The following is a 23,490-nucleotide window of genomic DNA, read 5'->3' on the forward strand; positions in this document are numbered from 1 at the left end:
CGTAATGAGAACATGGAACTGCCTACCGTAGGGAATGGTTGAAGAAAATATGATCGATGCAGTTGATGGAAAGCCGCACAAGATGGGGAAGGGAATCGAGGCTTACTCTAATTTGGGGGGAAAAAAGCTCTTGTAGAGCATAAACATTGGTGTAAATTGGTTGAGCTGAATGGTCTCTCTCTCATGTATAATCTACAAAATCCAGTTAATAACTGACACAAGATCTGCAGATGTTAATCAGTCCACTTTCACAAAATTGACTGTTCTGGTCTTAATTTTGCATCCATTATAAATTCCTGTGTTCCAAGGTTTAATGTTAAAATGTACAGTTATCATGCTGTAGTTACAATAGTGGCACTGTTGATAGGAAGAGTATGGTCTGAATTTCTTTACTGTATAATTTATATAGTCGGTGTCAATTTCAGTTATATTTATAGAAAATATGATGGGATAACATTGACATAAAAGGGATTCATTTTATCCCAACTTACCAGCAGAAAACATACAGGATGAGGTTGAACACCTTTTATATCCAAGTTTAACTTATTTTCTGTACAATTAACCATAAGAGTAACATCAGTTGGCTGTAAAACCAGCTTTTTCATGATATCCTTTTGTTTTCTAAGAGGCAGATTAGGTCATAATTGCTTTCCATGACCTGAGAAGCCAGTGCTGCAGATAAGTTTGTGCAGAATTAAATTTTATTACAATGAAGACAGCATGCATTTAATTTGATAATTATCATTATGAAATGTCTAACATAGATACTGTGAGGTACATTTTTGACCTTTTGTTGCCTATTTGGTAATTGAGCAGAGTGGATGGTACCTGCTTCACCTCAACTGCTAAATGACACTGGAATGGAAATCAGGTTAGTAAATTTACGATGCAAAATCCAGCGGGGACAGGTAACCAACTAGACATTAAAGTTGAAACTGTTAAATTTTACAGCAGGATTTAATATCCTTGGGTTTATTGTCCACAGATTCACCGCGACAGTTTTGGTGGTATCCTTGGGTCTGCTGGCTACTCAGTGCAGGTGGCATTGTGTGTATCCTCATAGCCCATGAACATTACAGTGTGGATGTTTTAGTGGCCTATTACATTACAACAAGGCTTTTCTGGTGGTACCACACAATGGCCAACATTCCGGTGAGTTTTTCATTGTGCATGGAGAGGAAAACCCATTAACCACCTTTCATATGAGACCATCCAATCTCAAAAGAAACAGTAATGGAGTAGGCCACTCAGCCTTCTGTCACTCAATAAGATTGTACCTGATTTTCTATCTCAAATCCACTGTCCTATACTATTTCCGTAAGGATTGGTTCTCTTTAATGTTCAACTGCCTAGGATAGAGAATTTAACAGATTAACAAACTTCAAAGATGTTCAATTTAAACTTAATTCCTATCTGTCTCTGGCCTTGCCTCTCCCATCACAATGATCTGTTCCAGCTTTATATAGCTCATATCCTAAGACCTCTACATGACACCAATTCTGGCCTTGTGGGTGTGGCTAAATAGTTGCATTTAGTGACTTACTCTTCCCTGCCTTTCTCGGGTCACTGCCGGTGATAATGCAGACCAGACTCAGCCAGAAAAACTGCAAACACTTACTGTGCTGCCTCCTTACAAAAAAAAACTGCCTGTTTCGATCAATGGTATAGTTAAGTCAGAGTATCAGTTGTTGCAAGGCCTTACGAGATTTTTCTGTCAGAGCTGTTTCTTGAAACATCTATGAAAATAACATATTTTTCTGACCTAATGGGATCAGACTGGTTGCTGCTTTTACATTTAAATGGAAATGTGGTGTTTTGCTCTTTATCTAACCTTTTTTAGGTGAAACTTTGGTCTTATGAGCACCAGGAAAGAAATGCCAAACAAGAGGCAGCAAGCACTGGACAAAGGTCAAATGGGGGAGGGGGAAGAGGTGATGAGCGAGAGATTGAGTGAGGTTGTCCACACTCGGAGTGGAGGACAGGATAGAACAGGCATAAATCAGAACCGCAATGTGCTGTTTGGGAAGACCAATACACCAAAGATGGAGAAAGTGTGGGTGCTGCCTGTACATGCCTAACTGCTCATGCTTGGTAGCAGGAATTAAAGTACTCTTTTTGAAATAAAACCCACTACTCCATTTACCTTCCCTATTACCCTTTTTGTTCATGCATCACAAAATATTGCATCCCTTTCTGCAGTCTTTCTCTGTTTCAATAATAATTGGATCCTCTACTCATCAGTCAAAGTCCAGAACCTTAAATTTTTCCACATCATTTCCATCTGTAACTTTTTTTCTCCAATTACTTAACTTGCCAATATCCTTCCTGTAAACTTTGTCATCCTCACTTACTTATATTCCTACTTTTTGTCAACTACAAACTTGGCAATAGCACAATCAATTTCCTCATTCAAGTTGTCAATGTACATTGTTAACTAACTGTGGCCCCCAGCACTGAGCTCTGTGGCCCTCCACTAGTTACAAGTTGCCGTCCTGAAAATGTTTCCCTCATCCCACCTCTCGGTCTCCTATCATTTGGCCAATTCTCTATCCATGTTAATATACCCCTAACACCATGGGTTCCTCTCTTGTTATTTAGCCAAATGTACTGTACTTTATTGAATACCTTTATGGAAATCCAAAAATATTACTTTGTTATCCTGTTTGTTACCTCAAGGAATACTAACAAATTTGTCAGACATAATTTCTCCTTCCTGAAGATTGACAACATTTTAAGATCCCCTTGGAATGTTTTATTGCATGAAAGAATTTTTAAAACTTATTCAGGGATGGGGTAGTTATGTTGAGATCTATTTATACTGTATAAATAGACAATGAGATGCTGGTAGCACTTGAAGCAGAATTATTTATTCCACATCTTTATAGCTTCACAGTCAAACCTAGACTGAATCAAAGCTCCCACTGTGAGTCAACTGATCCACTCAAAGGGACAGCACAGTCCCAACTGTATACTTAATGATAATAGTAATTGCTCCTCATCCTGTTCCTAAATGTCTGACCCCTAAATTCTAGACTTTCCAGTCAGGGAGAACATGCTTGTGATATCCCTCCAGTCAAATCCTTAAAATTTTGGTGATCCTGTTTTTCTATATTATGAAATATCAGCAGATATTCATTTTGTGAGCATTGTCTTTTAGATTTAGCTGTACAGAGTACTCATGTTGGGTGACATAACCCTGATTTTAGGTAGTTTTCTATTAGGTTCCAAATCTCTGGACCATTGTACTGTTTGTGTTTGAGCAAGTAAGCATAGTGTAAGACTTTTTAATATAAATTCTCATTTTTCCTCAATAGACATTGAAAACCCCCTCTCAGACTAATCAATTCTCCCAGGCCTGGTGGTTCCAGGTGTTCCTGTTCTTTGAGAAGAATGTTCATGCTTCAGTTCCCTGCTCCTACGTGTGGCCACTTTCTTGGCTTCCAAACTGTCTGAAGTCATCGTGTTGGAGATATTCTCGGACTCAAAAGTTGTGAGAAGACGGCACGAGCCCCAGTGATCCTCAGTCTTTCCCGTGCAGCATCCTATCAGAAGGAACAGAAATATATATCTTAAGGTTTACATTCACTTCCAACTAATAAACAAATTGTGCACTTTTCTAAATGCCAACTTGAATGTAAGCCTAAAGAATCTAGGATGGTGGGGAACCAATGATTTGCAGGCCCAAGTAACTGTTTTTACGGACTACAACCTACATTTTAAATGCAAGTCTGGCTATAGTGCAATTACTTGACATTCCTGAAGTGTCAGCTAAATCAAGAGAAGGTTTCAGATTTAAGCCTCACTTGTGATCTAAATAAAGATGTACAATCATATTCTTTGGAAGAGTAGTTCTACCATGTTTGAACATTTCAATTGAAGGCAGGATTGGAAGTATTGAAAGACCAGAGGACTAACAGTCTGGCTGAGTGTATTCTAATAAATCTATGCAATGTATTATTTTTGCACATTCATTCAGATATAGCTACAACTGTGAATTTGGAATTTCAAAAACTAGTGTCCTTAAGTCTTTTCTCTGCAAAAACCCAGGATTCGGCAATGAGAACATATAGCACAAGCCAACAGAAATTGACCAAAAAGGTGTTCCTGGGCACACCATTCTATATTTGTTTCATTCTGAAAGTCTGTCTAAAATTGATTGAGGAAGGGTTTTGGGAGTTTAAGTTTCCACATAAAAGATACTCAGTCTTCCCCCAAACCCCTGATGGTTGGGTGCAAGTGCACAGAAGATGTAATGCTGATGTCTCCTGTTTAGACATTCATTATGCTTCATGATCCCAGCAGTTGAGACTCCACACTTGGTAACAATGCTACTGAGCTAGGAGGAAGTCAGCATTCCCAATGGTGATGCAGAGACTCCTGGTATGTAAAACTCTGTGCTGGTGAACACTGGGTAAAACCAACACCAGAATGGATTGCAAAGCCCTCCTGGGGTCTCTTGGTTCCTCCCCACTTGCTGACTGCACATGCACGTGGAAAGTATGCATGTAACTAGAAAGTTATCACTAGAATGAATTTCCAAACTAGCACTCAGCAATAAAACCAGAGGATGGGGGGGGGGGGGGGGGGAGGAAAGAGAGAGGGGATTCAATGTGCAACAGGGGATAGTTTAAAGTTCACATTCAATTTTTCAAAAAAATTTTTGCAATGATTTAAAGCTGTATTCTTGTGGATCAATGTTTTGATGGCAATATGCAACCTAAGAGGTAAATCCTGACAGCAGTTGCATTGAGTGCAGTTGTGGAATTTATCTATTGTCTGTGAAGACCCCCAATCAACTTAGACTTTACATGTTTATTTCTCATTGTTTTCCTGTCACCAGTCAAATTTAGTTTTGTTTGCTAAAAATGTAAATTGCTGGACTTTTTTTTTAACCCAAAACACTAGCCAGTGTGAAGTGTAGTGATGTATAATTATTGTGTCTCCAATAACAGAACAGATGATGCATTCTAAAGATCAATATTATGCATGCACTGCATCAGTGTAGCACCTTTTTTTATTTTGAATCAGCTTGCTACTTAGTTATGGCAGTCATTCATGAAGGAATTTATATATCCTAGGCGTTGCCATATAAAATCTCTTTAGTCATGATTGCTTAAATCTATATATAAGCATAGAACAATTGACTTCAGGAAAAGGAATGGGACCACATTTTTGAACGAGGAGTTGAATGGGTTTTGTGCCTGGTACTGGAGTAGGAGTAGCTGTGGCTTCAAGGGAATGCATTTGGGTCTCTGCCCAAACTGTTACTCTGTACAGCCCATCTGTCTGGCTCTCTGCATAAAGATTAAGACAATACTAAAACTCCGCACATAAAAGCGGAGCTGGTATTGCAGGTAAACAATGTTACAGCATAAAAGTGAATGAGCCCCTTTCATGGCTATCTCTTGCTCTCTGGAAGCTGCACACATACCACTGCCCTGTTGCAAGGATGTGGCCTAGTTGTTCAAGCAACAGTTGATAATAACCTTTCCAATTCTGCCTGTTACAGTTCTTCTGGTGACTTTGTATGGAAATTTCACACTTTTTAGGACTTCTCTGAACTTAGCTCCATAGATGCTAAGTTCTATTCATTTCATTTGTCTTGAGTTGCTCTGTTATAAAAAGGGGATAATTGGACACGTTTGGTAATTGCCAACTTTGAATTGAACCTCTGGATAGTAGTTTTAAAAATTGGCATATACATAGGATATCCCTCTGTGCAATTTAGCTGTAACAATATCAAAGTGTCCATTGGCTACTCATCGTACTCCTGCAACATATAGAAACGCACTATAAATGCTCGACTAACCAGCACCTCTTGCCTTCCTGTGTCCCCATTCCCACCCAGTGCAGGTTTAAAAGTCAGACACAGCAGTACAAGCCTACTCCCTTTTTAGAATCAAACGATTGAGTCAAATATTTTCAATTTCAAAGGTGTGTGGGTAATTTTGGCTTAATTAAGACTTGATTTGAGTCCCTTGAAGGTTGTACTTTGCCATCACCCCTACCTACAAACAAAATGTTTCCAAATCAAGAGTTTGCTACAGGATACAATCATTTGTATTTTTATTATAAGAATGCTGATTTTATATTTTAAATAATCTCTTGCCTTGTATTTCTCATGTCATACACTTGTTTCTATAATCACGGTTTGTCATACAAAATGTAATTGTGTGCAATTAAAATAAAATTTGTTTTAAAAAAATGTTGGATAGTATGGACTGCATTCCATGAACTAAACTGAATCTTAACTCTTGTGAATTCAGTTTTCTCTGCTCCTCTGTCAATCTTTGACCAGCAACCAAAATCCAGTAAGAGTCAGTCTCAATGAGTGGTTTAACTTGGTTTGGGCAGGGGTGTGTGTAAACAAACATCTCCACACTGCCTCTTATCAATGGGAGTTGCCAGGCTATTTTCCTTTGGCTGCAACGTAGCCAAGATCAGTTCAGTCCAGTCACACACCCCCACGCTACTCTTTCCAATCTGTGGATCAAATGCTTAAAGTTCTGTGGTTTAATAATGGAGTCATGAGTTAATTTTGTTTGGGATATTCATTAATGTTTGTGGGCTGTTTTAATTCATGTTCATTAATGTTGGTGGGCAAATTTGGCACAAACTAACCTCCAGAAGCTGCCTATAGGCAAGAATTTCATTGTCTGCTGAATGGATCTATTTGTCCAGCTTTGATAAAAAGATGTCAACACTTGGGTAAAGTGCCAACCATGATTGTACTACCCAGAGTGAGTGGCCAAGAACTCTTGCTTTTTTTTTCTCCTGTCTGTTCAGAAGGTATCGATGTTATGTTGGGGCACAGTTGCATGTCCACTCAATTTCTTTCCCCAAAAAGGTGATTTATCTTTTCACCCATACAATTAGTGTTAGTGCATTTCTTACTGGAATATCACTTGCTAGAAACTCAACCTTTGTCCAATCCATTGAGTACAGTCCTACTGTGCCCAACTGAAAATTGGGTCACACCACTGACTCTGCCTGAGTTTCCTAGCTGTGAATGTTGTCCTCAGTTGGTGGTTCCCTAAAACAGGGGTTAGGGCTCTTGCCCACATCTTTTGCATGTTGGTGGAAACTAAGATGCCATGCTTAGAGAAAGAGGTAATCTCTACTTTTATAGATAATAAGATGTGAGGCTGGATGAACACAGGCCAAGCAGCATCTCACAAGATGATTCCGGCGCCTCCCAAATCCCGACTCTGTCCCTGCCCCTCCCCCACCATGCACCCGCCGCCATTGACCATGAGGACACGGCTGGAGACCCCACCGATAGTCAGCTTTTGTGCTCCCGAGATGCTGCTTGGCCTGTGTTCATCCAGCCTCACATCTTATTATCTTGAATCTCCAGCATCTGCAGTTCCCATTATCTCTGATACGATCTCCAATCTCTACTTTTAGATTTGTCTAGCTACAGATGTTGCTCAGACTGCTACTAAAAAATGTTTAAATTTGAAAACAATCTAATTTGGAGCCTGGAATTTGAAATTCCTGATCATCAGTTTGGATTTTAAAGTGAAAGTTTACAAGTACATAACTCTAGACTCTCACCCACTCAGTCTTATTCTCTTGCAAAAAAAATTAACTTTAAAATGAACTAATTAACTGGGGAACTAGCCCTTAAAAGGGGGAAAATGTATGCAGTTTTTAAAAAATACTTACTTTATTCAACAAATCCTTGTGCCAAGTAAGGAGGCTTACTGAGTTTAAGATGATTATTTGTCACTTAGTCTGCAGAGGGTACAGGCCTTGGTAATTTGCAGCATTGCTTATGTCTCGTCTCTCCACATACATAAAGAATTTGTGCTGACCACCTTTAGTGTTAGAGGTCTGAATTTCTACATTATTCTGGAGTCACAGAAATTGGTATGGCTTTCAATAAGTACTGACTATATCACCACCTTTAGTATAATCAGCATGAATAAAGCTGAGAAAATATTTGTACATATGAGGGCATGTTGGCCATGTAGCACATAATTAGTGAAAGCATCTCATTTGCTGATTGAATCAGCCTTCATAACTAGAAAATTTAAATTTTGGACACTACTGTTTTCTAATGGGCTCTTCTGTCTCCATACAAGCTCAAGTTGGTCTTTTAAGCAATGTTTATTAACAAAATTTGCTTAGATCTGAGTGTGGATCTCAGCTTCATGTTTAGTTCCAACCTTCCAGCAGAGTCCTATTGCATAACAGGAGAGGTCATGGTCACAGTGCATCTCCAAGGCTCTTTTACATAGAGATTTAAAGAGTTTAATGACTAACTTGTCTGTTCTGCTGGCATTACATCAGCAAAACACAGGGAATTCCCCCTCCCCAGGACTGCATAGTCAGGGTTGCTCGTGAATGTTCACTTTTTGGTTTATGATGGTAATAATTTAAAATGGAAGACAATACATAAGAAGTCACCAGTTGAAGCCAAGATAATAAAACGGGAGGCTGGATGAACACAGCAGGCCCAGCAGCATCTCAGGAGCACAAAAGCTGAGATTTCGTGCCTAGACCCTTCAGAGAGGGGGATGGGGTGAGGGTTCTGGAATAAATGGGGGGGGGGGGGGGGGGGGGGGTAGAAGAGGCGGACCAAAGATGGAGAGAGGTGGAGAGGGAGCGTATAGGTGGAGAGGTAGGGAGGGGGATAGGTCAGTCCAGGGAAGACAGACAGGTCAAGGAGGTGGGATGAGGTTAGTAGGTAGGAGATGGAGGTGCGGCTTGGGGTGGGAGGAAGGGATGGGTGAGAGGAAGAACAGGTTAGGGAGGCAGAGACAGGTTGGACTGGTTTTGGGATGCAGTGGGTGGAGGGGAAGAGCTGGGCTGGTTGTGTGGTGCAGTGGGACGAACTGGGCTGGTTTTGGGGATGCGCATCCCCCACTCCACCCACTGCATCCCAAAACCAGTCCAACCTGTCTCCGCCTCCCTACCCTGTTCTTCCTCTCACCCATCCCTTCCACTCCAAGCCACACCTCCATCTCCTACCTACTAACCTCATCCCACCACCTTGACCTGTCCGTCTTCCCCGGACTGACCTATCCCCTCCCTACTTATCTTCTTTTCTCTCCATCTTCGGTCTGCCTCCCCCTCTCTCCCTATTTATTCCAGAACCCTCACCCCATCCCCATCCCTGAAACGTCAGCTTTTGTGCTCCTGAGATGCTGCTGGGCCTGCTATGTTCATCCAGCCTCACGTTTTATTATCTTGGATTCTCTAGCATCTGCAGTTCCCATTATCACCAATTGAAGCCACATCTGTTAAATTGCCACACCTGTTCAGTTGCAACACATGTTTCAAAGTAGATACCATCAAGCCCAAAATAAATCCGATTACCATCATTTCTGCTACTGTTAATTCATCACAAGAATCTGTTGCCCTCCTCTCCATTTCTCTAAAAAGTCAAGCATTAGCCAGTAAAATTCAGACCAACCTTCATAGGGCCTGGTATGTTTGTTATATTTGGCAAATAGATGACTGATATTCGGGTGTGAGGACTAATTGAGTGTGGTATTTATTGGAAAGACAAGATGTACAGACTAAGGGGGTGGCCATGGGCACCCGCATGGACCCCAGCTATGCCTGCCTCTTTGTAGGCTACATGGAACAGTCCCTCTTCCGCACCTACACAGGCCCCAAACCCCACCTCTTCCTCTGGTGGATTGATGACTGTATCGGCGCCGCCTCTTGCTCCCCAGAGGAGCTCGAACAGTTCATCCACTTCACCAACACCTTCCACCCCAACCTTCAGTTCACCTGGGCCATCTCCAGCACATCCCTCACCTTCCTGGACCTCTCAGTCTCCATCTCAGGCAACCAGCTTGTAACTGATGTCCATTTCAAGCCCACCAACTCCCACAGCTACCTAGAATACACCTCCTCCCACCCACCCTCCTGCAAAAATTCCATCCCCTATTCCCAATTCCTCCGCCTCCGCCGCATCTGCTCCCACAATAAGACATTCCACTCCCGCACATCCCAGATGTCCAAGTTCTTTAAGGACCACAACTTTCCCCCCACAGTGATCGAGAACGCCCTTGACCACGTCTCCCGTATTTCCCACAACACATCCCTCACACCCCGCCCCCACCACAACCGCCCTAAGAGGATTCCCCTCGTTCTCTCACACCACCCTACCAACCTCCGGATACAATGCATCATCATCCGACACTTCCGCCATTTACAATCCGACCCCACCACCCAAGACATTTTTCCATCCCCTCCCCTGTCTGCTTTCCGGAGAGACCACTCTCTCCGTGACTCCCTTGTTCGCTCCACACTGCCCTCCAACCCCACCACACCCGGCACCTTCCCCTGCAACCGCAGGAAATGCTACACTTGTCCCCACACCTCCTCCCTCACCCCTATCCCAGGCCCCAAGATGACATTCCACATTAAGCAGAGGTTCACCTGCACATCTACCAATGTGGTATACTGCATCCACTGTACCCGGTGCGGCTTCCTCTACATTGGGGAAACCAAGCGGAGGCGTGGGGACTGCTTTGCAGAACACCTCCGCTCAGTTTGCAACAAACAACTGCACCTCCCAGTCGCAAGCCATTTCCACTACCCCTCCCATTCTTTAGATGACATGTCCATCATGGGTCTCCTGCACTGCCACAATGATGCCACCCGAAGGTTGCAAGAACAGCAACTCATATTCCGCCTGGGAACCCTGCGGCCATATGGTATCAATGTAGACTTCACCAGTTTCAAAATCTCCCCTTCCCCTACTGCATCCCTAAACCAGCCCAGTTTGTCCCCTCCCCCCACTGCACCACATAACCAACCCAGCTCTTCTCCCCCCACCCCACCCACTGCATCCCAAAACCAGTCCAACCTGTCTCTGCCTCCCTAACCGGTTCTTCCTCTCACCCATCCCTTCCTCCCACCCCAAGCCGCACTCCCAGCTACCTACTAACCTCATCCCACCTCCTTGACCTGTCCGTCTTCCCTGGACTGACCTATCCCCTACCTACCTCCCCACCTATACTCTCTCCACCTATCTTCTTTACTCTCCTTCTTTGGTCCACCTCCCCCTCTCTCCCTATTTATTCCAGTTCCCTCTCCGATGAAGGGTCTAGGCCCGAAACGTCAGCTTTTGTGCTCCTGAGATGCTACTTGGCCTGCTGTGTTCATCCAGCCTCACATTTTATTATCTATCTTAGTTGTACATAGGCATTTTGTACCCCAGTTGTGAATTGTGAACATTTTGGATGCAATAACTAAACAAACATTTACTAGGGTGCCAGTGTGCATAGGTCTTGTTCCCTCAGCTTTTATAAATACTCACGTTCACCTAAACCAACCACAGGTACACAAATGACAAGATTTTGGTAAAGTTTATTACTATTACTATAATAATACACAATGGATGTGAATTTGCTCACTGAGCTGGAAGGTTAGTTTTCAGATGTTTCGTCACCATTCTAGGTAACAGTGAGCCTCCGGTGAAGTGCTGATGTTATGTCCCACTTTCTGTTTAGGTTTCCTTGGGTTGGTGATGTCAAACCTTCCAGCTCAGCGAGCAAACCCTCATCCAGAAACTCAACCTGAGCTACAAATCTTCTCAAAACTCACTAATATTGCACAATATAATCGTATAAAATTTTCAATGACTTTGAATGCTAGAGATTTAATTAAATTAATTAATTCATGACTTTAAGCAGAAAGTGAGGGTTTCAGGTGAGTAACCGAGACAACCTGTGCTCTTTCAATTCTGGCTCTTCAGCATCCCAGCCCTCCATTGACGCCTGTGCTCAGCTCACTGGCACCTCAGGATTCACCTGCATTCCCCAAATCTCTCAACCATTCTTTCCTGTTTTAAGATAAACCTTAAATACACCTCCTTAAAATCAATCTTTTGCTCATCACCTGAAAATCTACTCACTTGGCTCGGTGTCAAATTTGCTTTGATATTGTTCTTGCGAAGAACCTCGAGATATTTTACAACATTGAAAGGTGCAACACAACTTTAAGTAGTGCAACAAGTCCAAACCTAACAGGACCATTCTTTCCAATATCAGAAACAAGTGTTATAATTATAGCACTTTTAGTCAACCTGTATGGGCATGTTGTGATACATATCCGGGGAGGTGGGATTTAAACCTACCTCTTCTAGGCCAGAGGTAGGAACACTACTCATCACGTGTCCAAAATTGAATTGCAATATAGAGAAGTTATAATATTTTTGTCACTAAAAAAAATTGCAGCTCTCCATATTACTTTCCTAGATTCCTTCTATACTGGTGTTTGTCATCCTTTAACATTGAGATATGATTTGGTGAGTGATGGCCAGAATTCTGACATTCTTTTATGTGAAATCCTGTGGAGAGTAGGAGCATGGTATTAACATAATTATTCAGTAAGATCATGGCTGAATACAAAAGTAAGCTCAATGGGCCATAGATCTTAGACCTTCCTATCGGTGCTTTCAGGAAGTCAACTGCACTAACTGTCCCCTTTGAGGGAAGATGGAGCAGGAGCAGTCATGTGGCATGGTAGTCCAGTCAAGGATGGACTGGAGAATCTGAACGAGGCATGAGGACTTGGCCATCAGTTGAATTGGGGAGATTGGGATAAAAGGATCATGTAATGTGCTCATAAGTGTTATTAGTTGCATTTTATAAATTAATCAGCAGAGCCAAGCTTTCAACTCATTTCATTAATATAGTGAACATCCTTCAGCCATCACACTCGCAAACTCAAAATAATTTCCTATATCTGCCATGCATAATGTATTTACCAAATCCAAGCTGGATAGAATTCCCTCAAAAGATAATTGGAACAAACAGAACCATAGAAAAAGCTACAGCTATAGGCAATTGGAAAGAAGCCATTCAGCCCATCATGTCTGCACCAGCTGAACGAACTGGCCACACATTCCAATCTCACTTAACAGCATGTGGTTTGTAGGTTACAGTATTTCAGGTGCAGGAGCAGGTTCCTTTTAAAATGTGTTTCCACTTCAACACCATACTGGGCAGAGAATTCCAGCCACCCATCATCCTCTGGGTGAAAAAAACCTTCTCATAGCCCCTCAAATCTTTCTATTAATCAGCTTAAAACATCAGAGTTCACAGGCGGTGGTGGTCATCAAAATTTATATACAAACGAATCAGGAGCAGGATGAGGGCACTTGGTCCCTTGTACTGTTCTGTAGTTCAGAAAGATCATAGCTGATCTAATTACACATCATTCCAGCTTAGCCCTGATATCTTTCACCCCCATGCTTATCAAGAATCTAACTACCTCTGCCTTAAAAATATTCAATGTTTCCACTGCCTTTTGAGGAAGAGAGTTCCATAAACTCTCAACCCTCGAAGAATGAATTCCTTCCTATCTCTGTCTTAAATGAGTGGTACCCTATTTTTCAAACACAGAACCCTGGTCACAGGGTGGTTGCAGTCAGTCACTTCACTTATGTCTTTTTCTGACGCTCTCATTTTCTGCTCATCATCCAGAAGGAAAGCAAAACAGTGAATTTGGCACAAGACGGTGGTTCAACTTGCCTTGAATATTTCAAAACATGCAACCAGTACATTCATTTCTAAGTGTTATTGTTTTGCTCTCCAAAGGCAACTGCCTCTGTAATGATGCTATAAGTTTCAAATCTGCATCAATCCTGGCTTCCACAACCAACAACCCCTCCCACCAACCACAGCACTCATATCAACAGGCGAACAGATATATTTGGATTATAATGCAACCCTTGACATAGTGGTGGTACAGGAACTCCCGGGGTTGATAGCTACATTGTGATATGACTTAAGAATGTTTCTTATAACACACATTAATATACTGCTGAATAATAGTTGGGTTTAAATATTACAGGAAGTGATGCAAGTTAGCACGTGGAATAGTACTTGGAGCAAGATTCATTAGCAGGTAGCAGGTACAGGGAATGAAAGGCTCTCCTAGAATGCTTCAATAAAGAACTCTTTACTTACATTATCATCAATCATTGCCAGAGCGTTTAGCGGTTATTCTAATCAACTTGTTCAGACATGTTACGACACACCACTAGGACAGGTGGAACTTGAACCTGGACCTGGACCAGCAGAGGGGAGGGATACAACCACTGCTCCCCAACAGGTGGCTGTGACACATCGTGCCCTCACACGAGTAGCTGCAGCTTTAGTTATGTTCTAGCCCTCAGTGTTTGCTACATTTGTGTTAGAAACACAACAAGTTCCTACATCCTCATTTATTCCTCTTTCATTATATTTTTAAATTTAGTTCTAGCTTCCATCCATTACAGACACCATGAGAACACCAACATAAAGTGCAAGCTAGTAAATTGAGTGTAACAGCAGGACCATTGGTTATTAACCCAGTTTTAATCCATATTCAAACAAATAAGAAACTTCTTACAGCCTGGGGAGATGTGGTGAATGGTGTTACCATCTTCCTGTTTATACCACTGATAATCAGCTTCATTTTTTGCCATTTGCAACAGGGAGGTGTTGGGCAATCAGAAATTCATTGTAGTACAGTCCATGAAAGGCTGGTTACACTGACAGCATTGAAACTGACAGAATGATGTAAAACACAAGAATACAAATCAAATGGGGTCAAGGGGAAATACTATCCTTTCCATCCTCAGCACAAAGTTCAGAAATGTCTCTTCCTTTCAATAGGAAAGCGTTTGCCCAAACCCAAACTTCCTCCAAGTATGAATATTGTAGGTTAATGTCCCATTCTAGGCAATGGGTATGTTAAATCTAATTTGTGAAGTAAAGACAGCATACTATCAGATTATTCTGTGAAATCCTGAAATAAGGACATAGTATTTTTATTGAGATAACAAAGGTGTAGATCTGGATGAACACAGCTGGCCAGGCAGCAGAGGAGCAGGAAAGCTGACGTTTCGGGTCTAGATCCTTCTTCAGAAATGGGGGAGGGTAAGGGGATTGGGATTCTGAAATAAACAGGGCCAGGAGGATGGAAAATGGATAGAAAAAAGGAGCGGATAGGTGGAGAGGAGACGGGTCAAGGAGGTGGGGATGGAGCCAGTAAAGGTGTGGAGTTAGTGTGGGGATTGGTCTTCCCTCTCCACCTATCCGCTCCTTTATTCATTTTCCATCCGCCTCCACCTCCCTATTTATTTCAGAAACCCCTTTTCCTCCCCCATTTCTGAAGAAGGGTCCAGACCCAAAACGTCAAATTTCCTGCTCAACCTGCTGTTTTCACCCAGCTCCACACCTTGTGGTGATCTCAGATTCTCCAGCATTGGCAGTTCCTACTATCACTAAATAGTGTTTTTACGGCACTGTTGCTGTTATACAATGCCACCTACTGGCTGCAATTAACTAGTGAAACCTAAACAGTTTAACAAAAGCTGAAATCACATGAGATAACAAGATGTAGAGCTGGATGAACACAGCAGGCCAAGCAGCAGAGGAGCAGGAAGGCTGACGTTTTGGGCAGAGTACAATCGGCCCAATGATGCAAGATGGTGCCTGAAGAGCGCCAACAGCAATGTTGGGTGGGTCTGGTGTAGACAGCTGCGAGACGGTGAAGGAGGGATGGCAGCACAAGCGTCATTGGTGATGAGCTGGCTCACAACTGATGGACCTGGTTAAGCTAGATCGTCCTTTCTTTCCTTTAGCGTCCAGAGTTATTCAAGGAAACACACTTCAGGCCAACTTGTCCATGCCGACCAAATATCCTAAATAAATCGAGTCCATTCTCCAGCATTTGGCCCATATCCCTGTAAACCCTTCCTTTTCATACACCCATCCAGATGCCTTTTAAATGTTGCAACTGTACCAGCCTCCACCACTTCCTCCAGCAGCTCAATCCAAACACGCAGCACTCTCTGCGTGAAGAGGTTGCCTCTAAGCTCACTTTTAAACATTCCCCTCTCACTTTAAACATGGTTTTGGACACCCCACCCTGGGAAAAAGACCTTAGCTATTTACCCTAACCATGACGCTCATGATTTTTATAAACCTCTAAAAAGGTGACCCCTCATCCTCCAACACTGCAGAAGAAAATTGCTCTAGCTTATTCAGTCTTTCCCCATAGTTCAGCCCTCCAAACCCAACATCTTTGTAAACTTCATCTGCACCCTTTCAAGTTTAACAAGTCTTTCCTATAGCAGGGCGACCAAAATTGAATATAGTATTGCAAAAGTGGCCTAACCAATGTCCCATACAGCCACATGACCTCCTGTGCACTGACCAATGAAGGCAAGCATACGAAACGTCTTCTTCACTACCCTGTCTACCAGTGACTCCACCTTATGAACCTGCACCCCAAGGTCTTTTTGTTTGGCAACACTACCCAGGACCCTACCATTAACTGTATAAGTCCTGCTTTGATTTGCCTTACCAAAATGCAACACTTCACATTTACCTAAATTAAACTCCATCTGCTACTCCTCAGCCCATCTGATCAAGGCCCCATTGTTCTGAGGTAATCTTCGCTGTCCTCTACACCTCCAATTTTGGTGTCATCTGCAAGTTTACTAACCATTCCCACTATATTGTCATCCAAATCATTTATACACATGACAAAAAAAACAGTGGACCCAGCACTGATCCTTGCAGCACAACACTGGTCATAGACCTCCAGAACAAAAAACAATTCTCCACCATCACCAACCTGTCTCCTACCCTCAAGCCAGATCTGTATCCAAACGGCGAGTTCTCCCTGTATTCCATATGATCTGACTTTGCTAACTGGTTTACCACGAGGAGGCTTGTTGAACACCTTTCTGAAGTCCATATAGATAATGTCCACCGCTCTACGTTCATCAAGCTCCTTTTCCCCCTTCTTCACATTCTTTAAACTATTCAAATTGGCACCAGATCATAGTGACAATGAAAAAGCTTTTCACTATATTTTACTGCTTTTCCTCACAATAAAATACACATGACAATAAAACTATTCATTCTTGATACACTCAATGCCCCTAGAGGATGCCATAGGCTAATAACCCTTTGACATTAAAAAAAGCCCTCAACTCAGTGTTCACAACAAGGGGTCACAGCCAAAGGAGATGTCATGGGCCATTTATGATAAGAGTATTTTTTTTTTAAAAACCCAGAGAGTGATGAGCCTGTAGAATCCTCTGCCACAGAAAGCAGTTGAGGCCAAAACATTGAATGATTTCAAGAAAGAAGGAAAAGTTCTGAGGTTAAAAGGGATAAAATGGTATAGAAGGAAAGTGGGAACAGCAATAAGGTTAGCTCAATGATTAACCATGATTATATTGAATAATGAAGAGGTCTTGAAGGGTCAAATGGCCTACTTCTGCTGTTATTTGCTATGTTTTAGTTCTAAACATCATCTCAGCAGCTGTCAGGCCAGGAGGGGTTCTTGTGAATGCAGTGGTAGCGTCCTCACCTCTGAGCCAGGATTCAAGTCCTACCTGCTCCAGAGTGTGCACTAATATTTCTGAACAGGTTATTTAGGAAAATATCTGTCAGGCCAGGTCTCCTTCAACTCTCTTTGTATTCGTTAAAAAGTGAAGGAAGAAATCTCAACACTATTGTTACCGATACGGCAGAAAGACATTCAGTGCCAATGGAATTTGGAAGGACATTTAGAGCATAGTCACAGAAAGAGAAAGAACACACTAAGGTTATACCTCCTCTATGAAATAGCTATCTTATCACCTGAAAAGCAGGTCTTCAAAATTCCACTTTCTCTATTTCCCACTCTAATAGCCTGGGACCTTTCTATAATCCAGTCAAACTTAATTAGCTGCTTTCCATGGCTGATGTTTTCTGAATTCAGTCAGCCAGGGATCTTTTTCCATGGAGTACTCAACTGCCTGTTCCTCACTTATATGTTTTCAATCCCATAAGATCTCAATTTCAATAGTTGAGGTTAGTATAGGCATTTGGAGAGATTTGACTTTGTGTGGCATGTCATTGATGGACTAAAGAACATTTGCACCATTTTATTTCAAACTATCGGCAAAATTATTGTTTTTGCAAATTATACGAAGTAAAACAACCTCATACTATCCCTGAACAAATGGTTTTTAACTACTGTGACATTTCTTGTCTCTGAGTAGCTTTATGATCTGTTTAGGTGAGAGTACCGATTATGGTTGAAGTGTTAATAAAAGTTATAGAGCCATAGTCATACAGCACAGAAACAGACCCTTTGGTCCAACTTGTCCATGCCAACCAGATATCCTAAAGTAACCTAGTCCCATTTTCCAGCATTTGGCCCATATCCCCTAAACCCCTCCTATACATGTACTCAAACAGATGCCTTTTAAGTGTTGTAATTGTACCAACCTCCATCACCTCCCCTGGTAGCTCATTCCATACATGTACCACCCTCTATGAAAAAGTTTCCCTTCAGGTCCCTTTTAAAACAAACTTGTGCTCTCTAGTTTTGGAGAACCCCATTTGGGAAAAAGACCTTGGTCATTCACCTTATCCATGCCCATCATGATTTTATAAACCTCTGTAAGGTCACCCCTCAGCCTCCGATGCTCCAGGGAAAATAGCCCCAGCCTATTCAACCTCTTCCTACAGATCAAACCCTCCAACCCTGGAAACATCCTTGTAAATTTTTTTCTGAACTCTTTCAAACTTAAAATCTTTCCTATAGCAAAGACACTAGATACAATTATTTCACGTAAACGCTTTACAGTTTACTCATGGGAAAACTTCCACTCATTTCTTTGGGTTTTGTTCCAAAGATGATAAAAACAGGAGAGAAAGATACACAGTCATCCTATGGAGAAAAACAGCAATTACTGATACAAAGGAAGTTGCCCTGTTGGTGAAAGAAGAAGAATAAAACAGAAGTAAATATATGAAGATTGCAGGGGGGTGGAAGAGAGACAGCGCGAGAGAAGATAAAATAAAAACGAAAACCTGGTTTTAAAGAGGCCAGACTACAGCAATTTATCCCCTGTATTGGTTTACTTTTGCTTCTCCGAGACAAAGATCAAGGGCTCAGATTCCGTTCAAGTGCGCGGCATGTAACCTAGATGGATACTTCAGTGCAGCGGAGATGCTGTTCTTCACGTGAAGGTTTAAAGAATGCTTTATCCACATTAACAAAAGCATAGAAAATACCTTCCACACTTTTCAGGGTGCAGGTGAGGATTCCTCTCAACTTATCTTGACTTCTCTCTCAATAAACACCAAATTTTAACTGATCACAGTTTTGTGGGACTTCGCTGAGTCCAAGTTGGCTACAAGTGCAATCAAATTTGGCTTCTCACGATCTTCTTAAAATTAACCTTTACATTTTGTAAAGGGCTGCACAATTCAAATTATGACTGAAAATACATTTTTCTACAAGTCAAACCATGTTTTTTTTTTAAAATCCTGTGTCTCCATAAGACCATTATAAGATCATGAGATATAGCAGCAGAAGTAGGCCATTTGGACCATCATGTCTACACCACCATTCAATGAGGCCATGGCTGAACTGATGCTCCCCAGCTCCAATTTCATGACAACCATTCAAATGTAACCTTTTGACATTCTATGAAGTACAATACAGTTCAATTTCTTTCAATGCATTGTATGATACTCTGAGGTGCCTCACTACCTTTACGTTTCCAGGTTAGAGCTACACTTTACACATTTCATATCAAATATACAGATCAATCAGATAGGTTGTACTTGAGTGATTAAAGAGCATGGATTTGGCCACAGTTGGAACACAGGAAACAATTTTGGTCATTCTATCATAGAAAGGATATTAAGATCATAGTATATGTAGACTCACCAGGGTGACAAGAATGAGAAACAATTGAGACAAGTAAAGATAATGGTCGAGGAAAAACGTATTGTACTCTGGAGAAAACTGAATTAATATTTGAAAAAAAAAAGTAAGGTGTTAGGGAAAGTGTGAAGCTAGTGAGATTAGTTTTGGTTTTAGGAAAGACCTAGAAGAAGCTCAAAGGGATGAATGGCCTTCTTCTCTGCTGTAGACTTCAATACAGACATTTTATATTTTTAAAAAGTTGACTACTTTTCAAGAATAAACAACAATTCAAGTCCTTAACAATCAGGGCAATTTGCAGAAAATACCAAAGCAAAGGGAAATCAAAGTTATCCTGCAGGATAATGACTGCACTGTTCAGATCAATTGTTACTATATAATTACTCAAAAATTAGGAATGGATCTCAATTATCTGAGCCTGTAAAATGCCTGGTCTATCTCAGATTACCCCAGGGAGGGGGAAGATATTTCATACATTTGGGCAATAAGTGAAACTGGCTGTCTCATGCTATCACTACTCACCAGCAACACAAGTGGTGTTCACTGATAAATAGGATGCTGCCAAACTAAACATACGTTCTGCCTATCGCACAAATGGTATATGAATTTCAGTATCAGTGTGATGCTAGATAGGTCATATATCTTCTGTTCGAAGACTAGCAGATTGTATGTATGTACGAAATTATGAAGGCAATAAATAAGATACAAGCAGGGAGGATGTTTCCACTGGTAGGTGAAACTAGAACAAGAGGGCATAGTCTCAAAATTAGGAGGAGCAGATTTAGGACTGAACTGAGGAGGAACTTCTTCACCCAAAGGGTTGAGAATCTATGGAATTCACTGCCCAGTGATGTAGTTGAGGCTCCCTCATTGAACGTTTTTAAAGTTAAAGTTAAGGTAGATAATTTTTTGAACAGTAAAGGAATTAAGGCTTATGGCAAGAAGGTAGGTAAGTGGAACTGAGGCCATGAGAAGTTCAACCATGATCTCATTGAATGGCGAAGCAGGGTTAAAGGGCCAGATGGCCTACTTTGTTTCATGGTTCTTATGTTCACTATAAGCGATGTATTGACTGCACCTGACCAGGCAATGCTTATAAATCTCACAATGTGGTATCCAACACGAGTGGTGATTCCACAGGTAGACAACATTTGCTAAATAATCCTGAATGTGTGAGCAATTATGATGATGGCAATTAAAATTAGGATCATCAGGTGAACAAGAGGTGAGGCCAACTTGAGTACTGGGGGCTGCAAACATTAATACACAGGGCCCTGTACTTTTCAGGCAGGAAGAACACGTACACATACTGCACCTATTTCAATGCAGCAGAATAGTAAGCAGCTATTTTCTGGTTCATTTTGCAGGGCAAGGTCAAAATTGTCATGTTTAAAATGTATACAAAGCTTCACAGTTAACTAGTTATTGTCATTAACTGGTGCATTCTCCATGACAACATCTCTACCACAGTCTACTTACCGGCCAATCAGCCATTTCCTCAATGTTGCCCTTTACTTCTGTATTTCTTGTGAATTGTTCTGTTGAGCGTAAGACGAAAAAGCTTTATTCAGCAACAGTGTTCACACTTCATTTTCTGCTTGGGAACACTGCGAGCTCCAGGGCTCAACATCAAGTTCGATAACTTTTACAAAAACAAAATTGCTGGAAAAGCTCAGCAGGTCCGGCAGCATCTGTGGAGGAGAAAACAGTTAACATTTCAGGTCCAGTGACCCTTCCTCAGAACTCAATAACTTTACAACCTGATTACTTTCTCCATATATTCTACACAATCCAAACGTGGTCTTCTTATGGGTTGCTTTTACTATTATCACTGCACTTCTAGGCACATTATCATATTATATGGGTTGCATGTAGCAAAGCTAACCCATCTTCTCACATTTAGCTCTTATTATCACTTATTCAAGTTTGCTTATTTCCTGGCCTGCTATTCATTATCTCCTTGTTTAACTACCACTTTCACATCTCTCTCTCTCTCGGCGCTATCTTCATCTTCAACTCCAACTAGTTTCTCACCTCTCTCCACCCACATCCCCACCACATCACCCTCTGTATAAATGCCAGTTTTTTTTTCTAGCTGCTAATAGTTCTGAAGACGACTGCCTGGGTGGAAACATTAATTTTGCTTTCTCCCTACAGATGTTGCCAGACCAACTGTGTATTTCCAGCAATTTCTGTTTTTGTCTCATGCTTTCTATCTGTGTAGCTTCACTTGCAAACAGACAAGTTCTCTGCACCCTTCCGATTTAGATGTCACAATGTTGCCACTCATTATTTCAACCGACTAGAAACTAAGTTCTCAGTCCTCACCAAATCTCTGTTCCAGAAAAAACAAAAATAAACAAAAACATACTTCTTGGTGAAAACTTATGTTCCTGTTTCATGATTTCTCATTCAAAGGCTTGGCGTCAAAATATGAATTGTGTTTTGACGCTGCCTCTGAAAAGGACTGAGGCTCCGAGAACATGTGTTTTCAAATAAACTAGTTGGTCTGTAACCTGGGTGTTGTGCGATTTCTGACCCTGACGTCAAAACATTATTATTATTTAAATATATATGTTAATTGTCTTGAAACGTTTTATTGTACTAAAAAAAATGTTATATTAATGCGCATTTTTGGCACATGGCGTCATTTTCTCAATGATAAACTGTGGGAGACCCACCCTCGACAGTGATTGGCACAGGCGCAGTCCCGCCTCTGAATAGTGATTCACCAGAGACATGACTCCGCCTCAGCTCAATGATTGACAGGATGAGCAACCCCGCCCCCCCCACCAGAGTCACTGACCGAGACAGAACTCCGCCTTCGTACAATGATTAACGATAACAGGGTGTAGAGCTGGATAAACACAGCAGGCCAAGCAGCAGCAGAGCAGGAATTTCTGAAGAAGGGTGTCGACCCGAAAAGCCAGCCTTCCTGCTCCTCTGATGCTGCAGTGTTCATCCAACTCCACACCTTATCACACCGCCGCCGTACAATGACTGACAGGAGGCGGAGCCTCGCCAGGAAGGCATTGAAGAGGCGACTGGACCCCGCCCCCGAGACAAGGATTGACAGGAGACGATGCCTCGCCTCCCGGGTCAACAACAGACAATTCAGCCTGACCTCCTCACTGACAAGCGGCAGCCGCAACTCCAATCAGCGGGCAAATCATGGCGTTCGTCAGCCACCAGTTTCTCCGCTCCATGTCCTCCTCCCAGAGCGCGGCCATCAAACACATAACAGTGATCGGCGGCGGCCTCATGGGCGCTGGCATCGCACAGGTCCGTGGACTCACAGACGTTAACTCTCTTTGTCGATGTCGGTCTCCGCAGGCGGACCACCAGACTAGCCGAGCTTCAGCAATTCGCTGTTTATTCGGTACAGGTGAAAGGCGGTTTTTTGATGGGTCCGGGAAGAGGTTCACGAGATTCCGCACCCCCCACCCCGGGCTCGGAATCTGGGTGAGAGGTCATCACCCCGGACTAGACCCGCCCCCCTATCAGATCGGGTGCGGGTGCGCCTGCGCGAGCCCCACCCCCACCTCAGGTGGTCGGTTGGCCAACAGGTGCTGGGGGGCGGGGTTTGAAATTTGAATGTCAACGGCATGTGCGGGCGACCTTCCAACGGAGCAGCCTTGACCCCTACAACAACAACTAGCGAAGGGCTGACGCCAGGGATTGGGTGTTTTGAGAAGGCTGCTTACCACCACGTTCCCAAAGGCATCTCTTTATGGGCAGGCAAATAAATGCAGGCCCAGCAAGTGATGCTCACTTGACATCCCAGCTGTGGATATG

General features: G+C 42.3%; 2 protein-coding genes and 1 long non-coding RNA gene across 11 annotated transcripts in view; 2 read left to right on the forward strand and 1 right to left on the reverse strand.

Moving 5' to 3' along the window:
- sgms2a (sphingomyelin synthase 2a) overlaps positions 1–4,567 on the forward strand; it is a 73,229-nt gene extending 68,662 nt beyond the window's left edge. For all 9 annotated transcript variants that reach the window (XM_059651789.1, XM_048529165.2, XM_059651712.1 and 6 more), the window contains 2 exons: positions 986–1,152; positions 3,315–4,567. In XM_059651789.1, the coding sequence (XP_059507772.1) occupies positions 986–1,152; positions 3,315–3,494 (347 nt within the window). In that variant the 3' untranslated portion in view covers positions 3,495–4,567. The remainder of the gene's footprint in view (positions 1–985; positions 1,153–3,314) is intronic.
- On the reverse strand, positions 158–23,204 carry LOC125451722 (uncharacterized). The gene is made up of 3 exons (XR_007247361.2): positions 22,820–23,204; positions 21,175–21,233; positions 158–3,542 (listed from the first exon to the last, which is right to left on the reverse strand). It is a non-coding gene; the product is annotated as an uncharacterized LOC125451722 (long non-coding RNA).
- hadh (hydroxyacyl-CoA dehydrogenase) overlaps positions 22,753–23,490 on the forward strand; it is a 35,211-nt gene continuing 34,473 nt past the window's right edge. The window contains exon 1 of the mRNA XM_048529248.2: positions 22,753–22,977. Coding sequence (XP_048385205.1) covers positions 22,867–22,977 — 111 coding nt within the window. The 5' untranslated portion in view covers positions 22,753–22,866. The remainder of the gene's footprint in view (positions 22,978–23,490) is intronic.

The sequence above is a fragment of the Stegostoma tigrinum genome, chromosome 1, assembly GCF_030684315.1.
Source record: "Stegostoma tigrinum isolate sSteTig4 chromosome 1, sSteTig4.hap1, whole genome shotgun sequence".
Classification (NCBI taxonomy): Eukaryota; Metazoa; Chordata; class Chondrichthyes; order Orectolobiformes; family Stegostomatidae; genus Stegostoma; species Stegostoma tigrinum.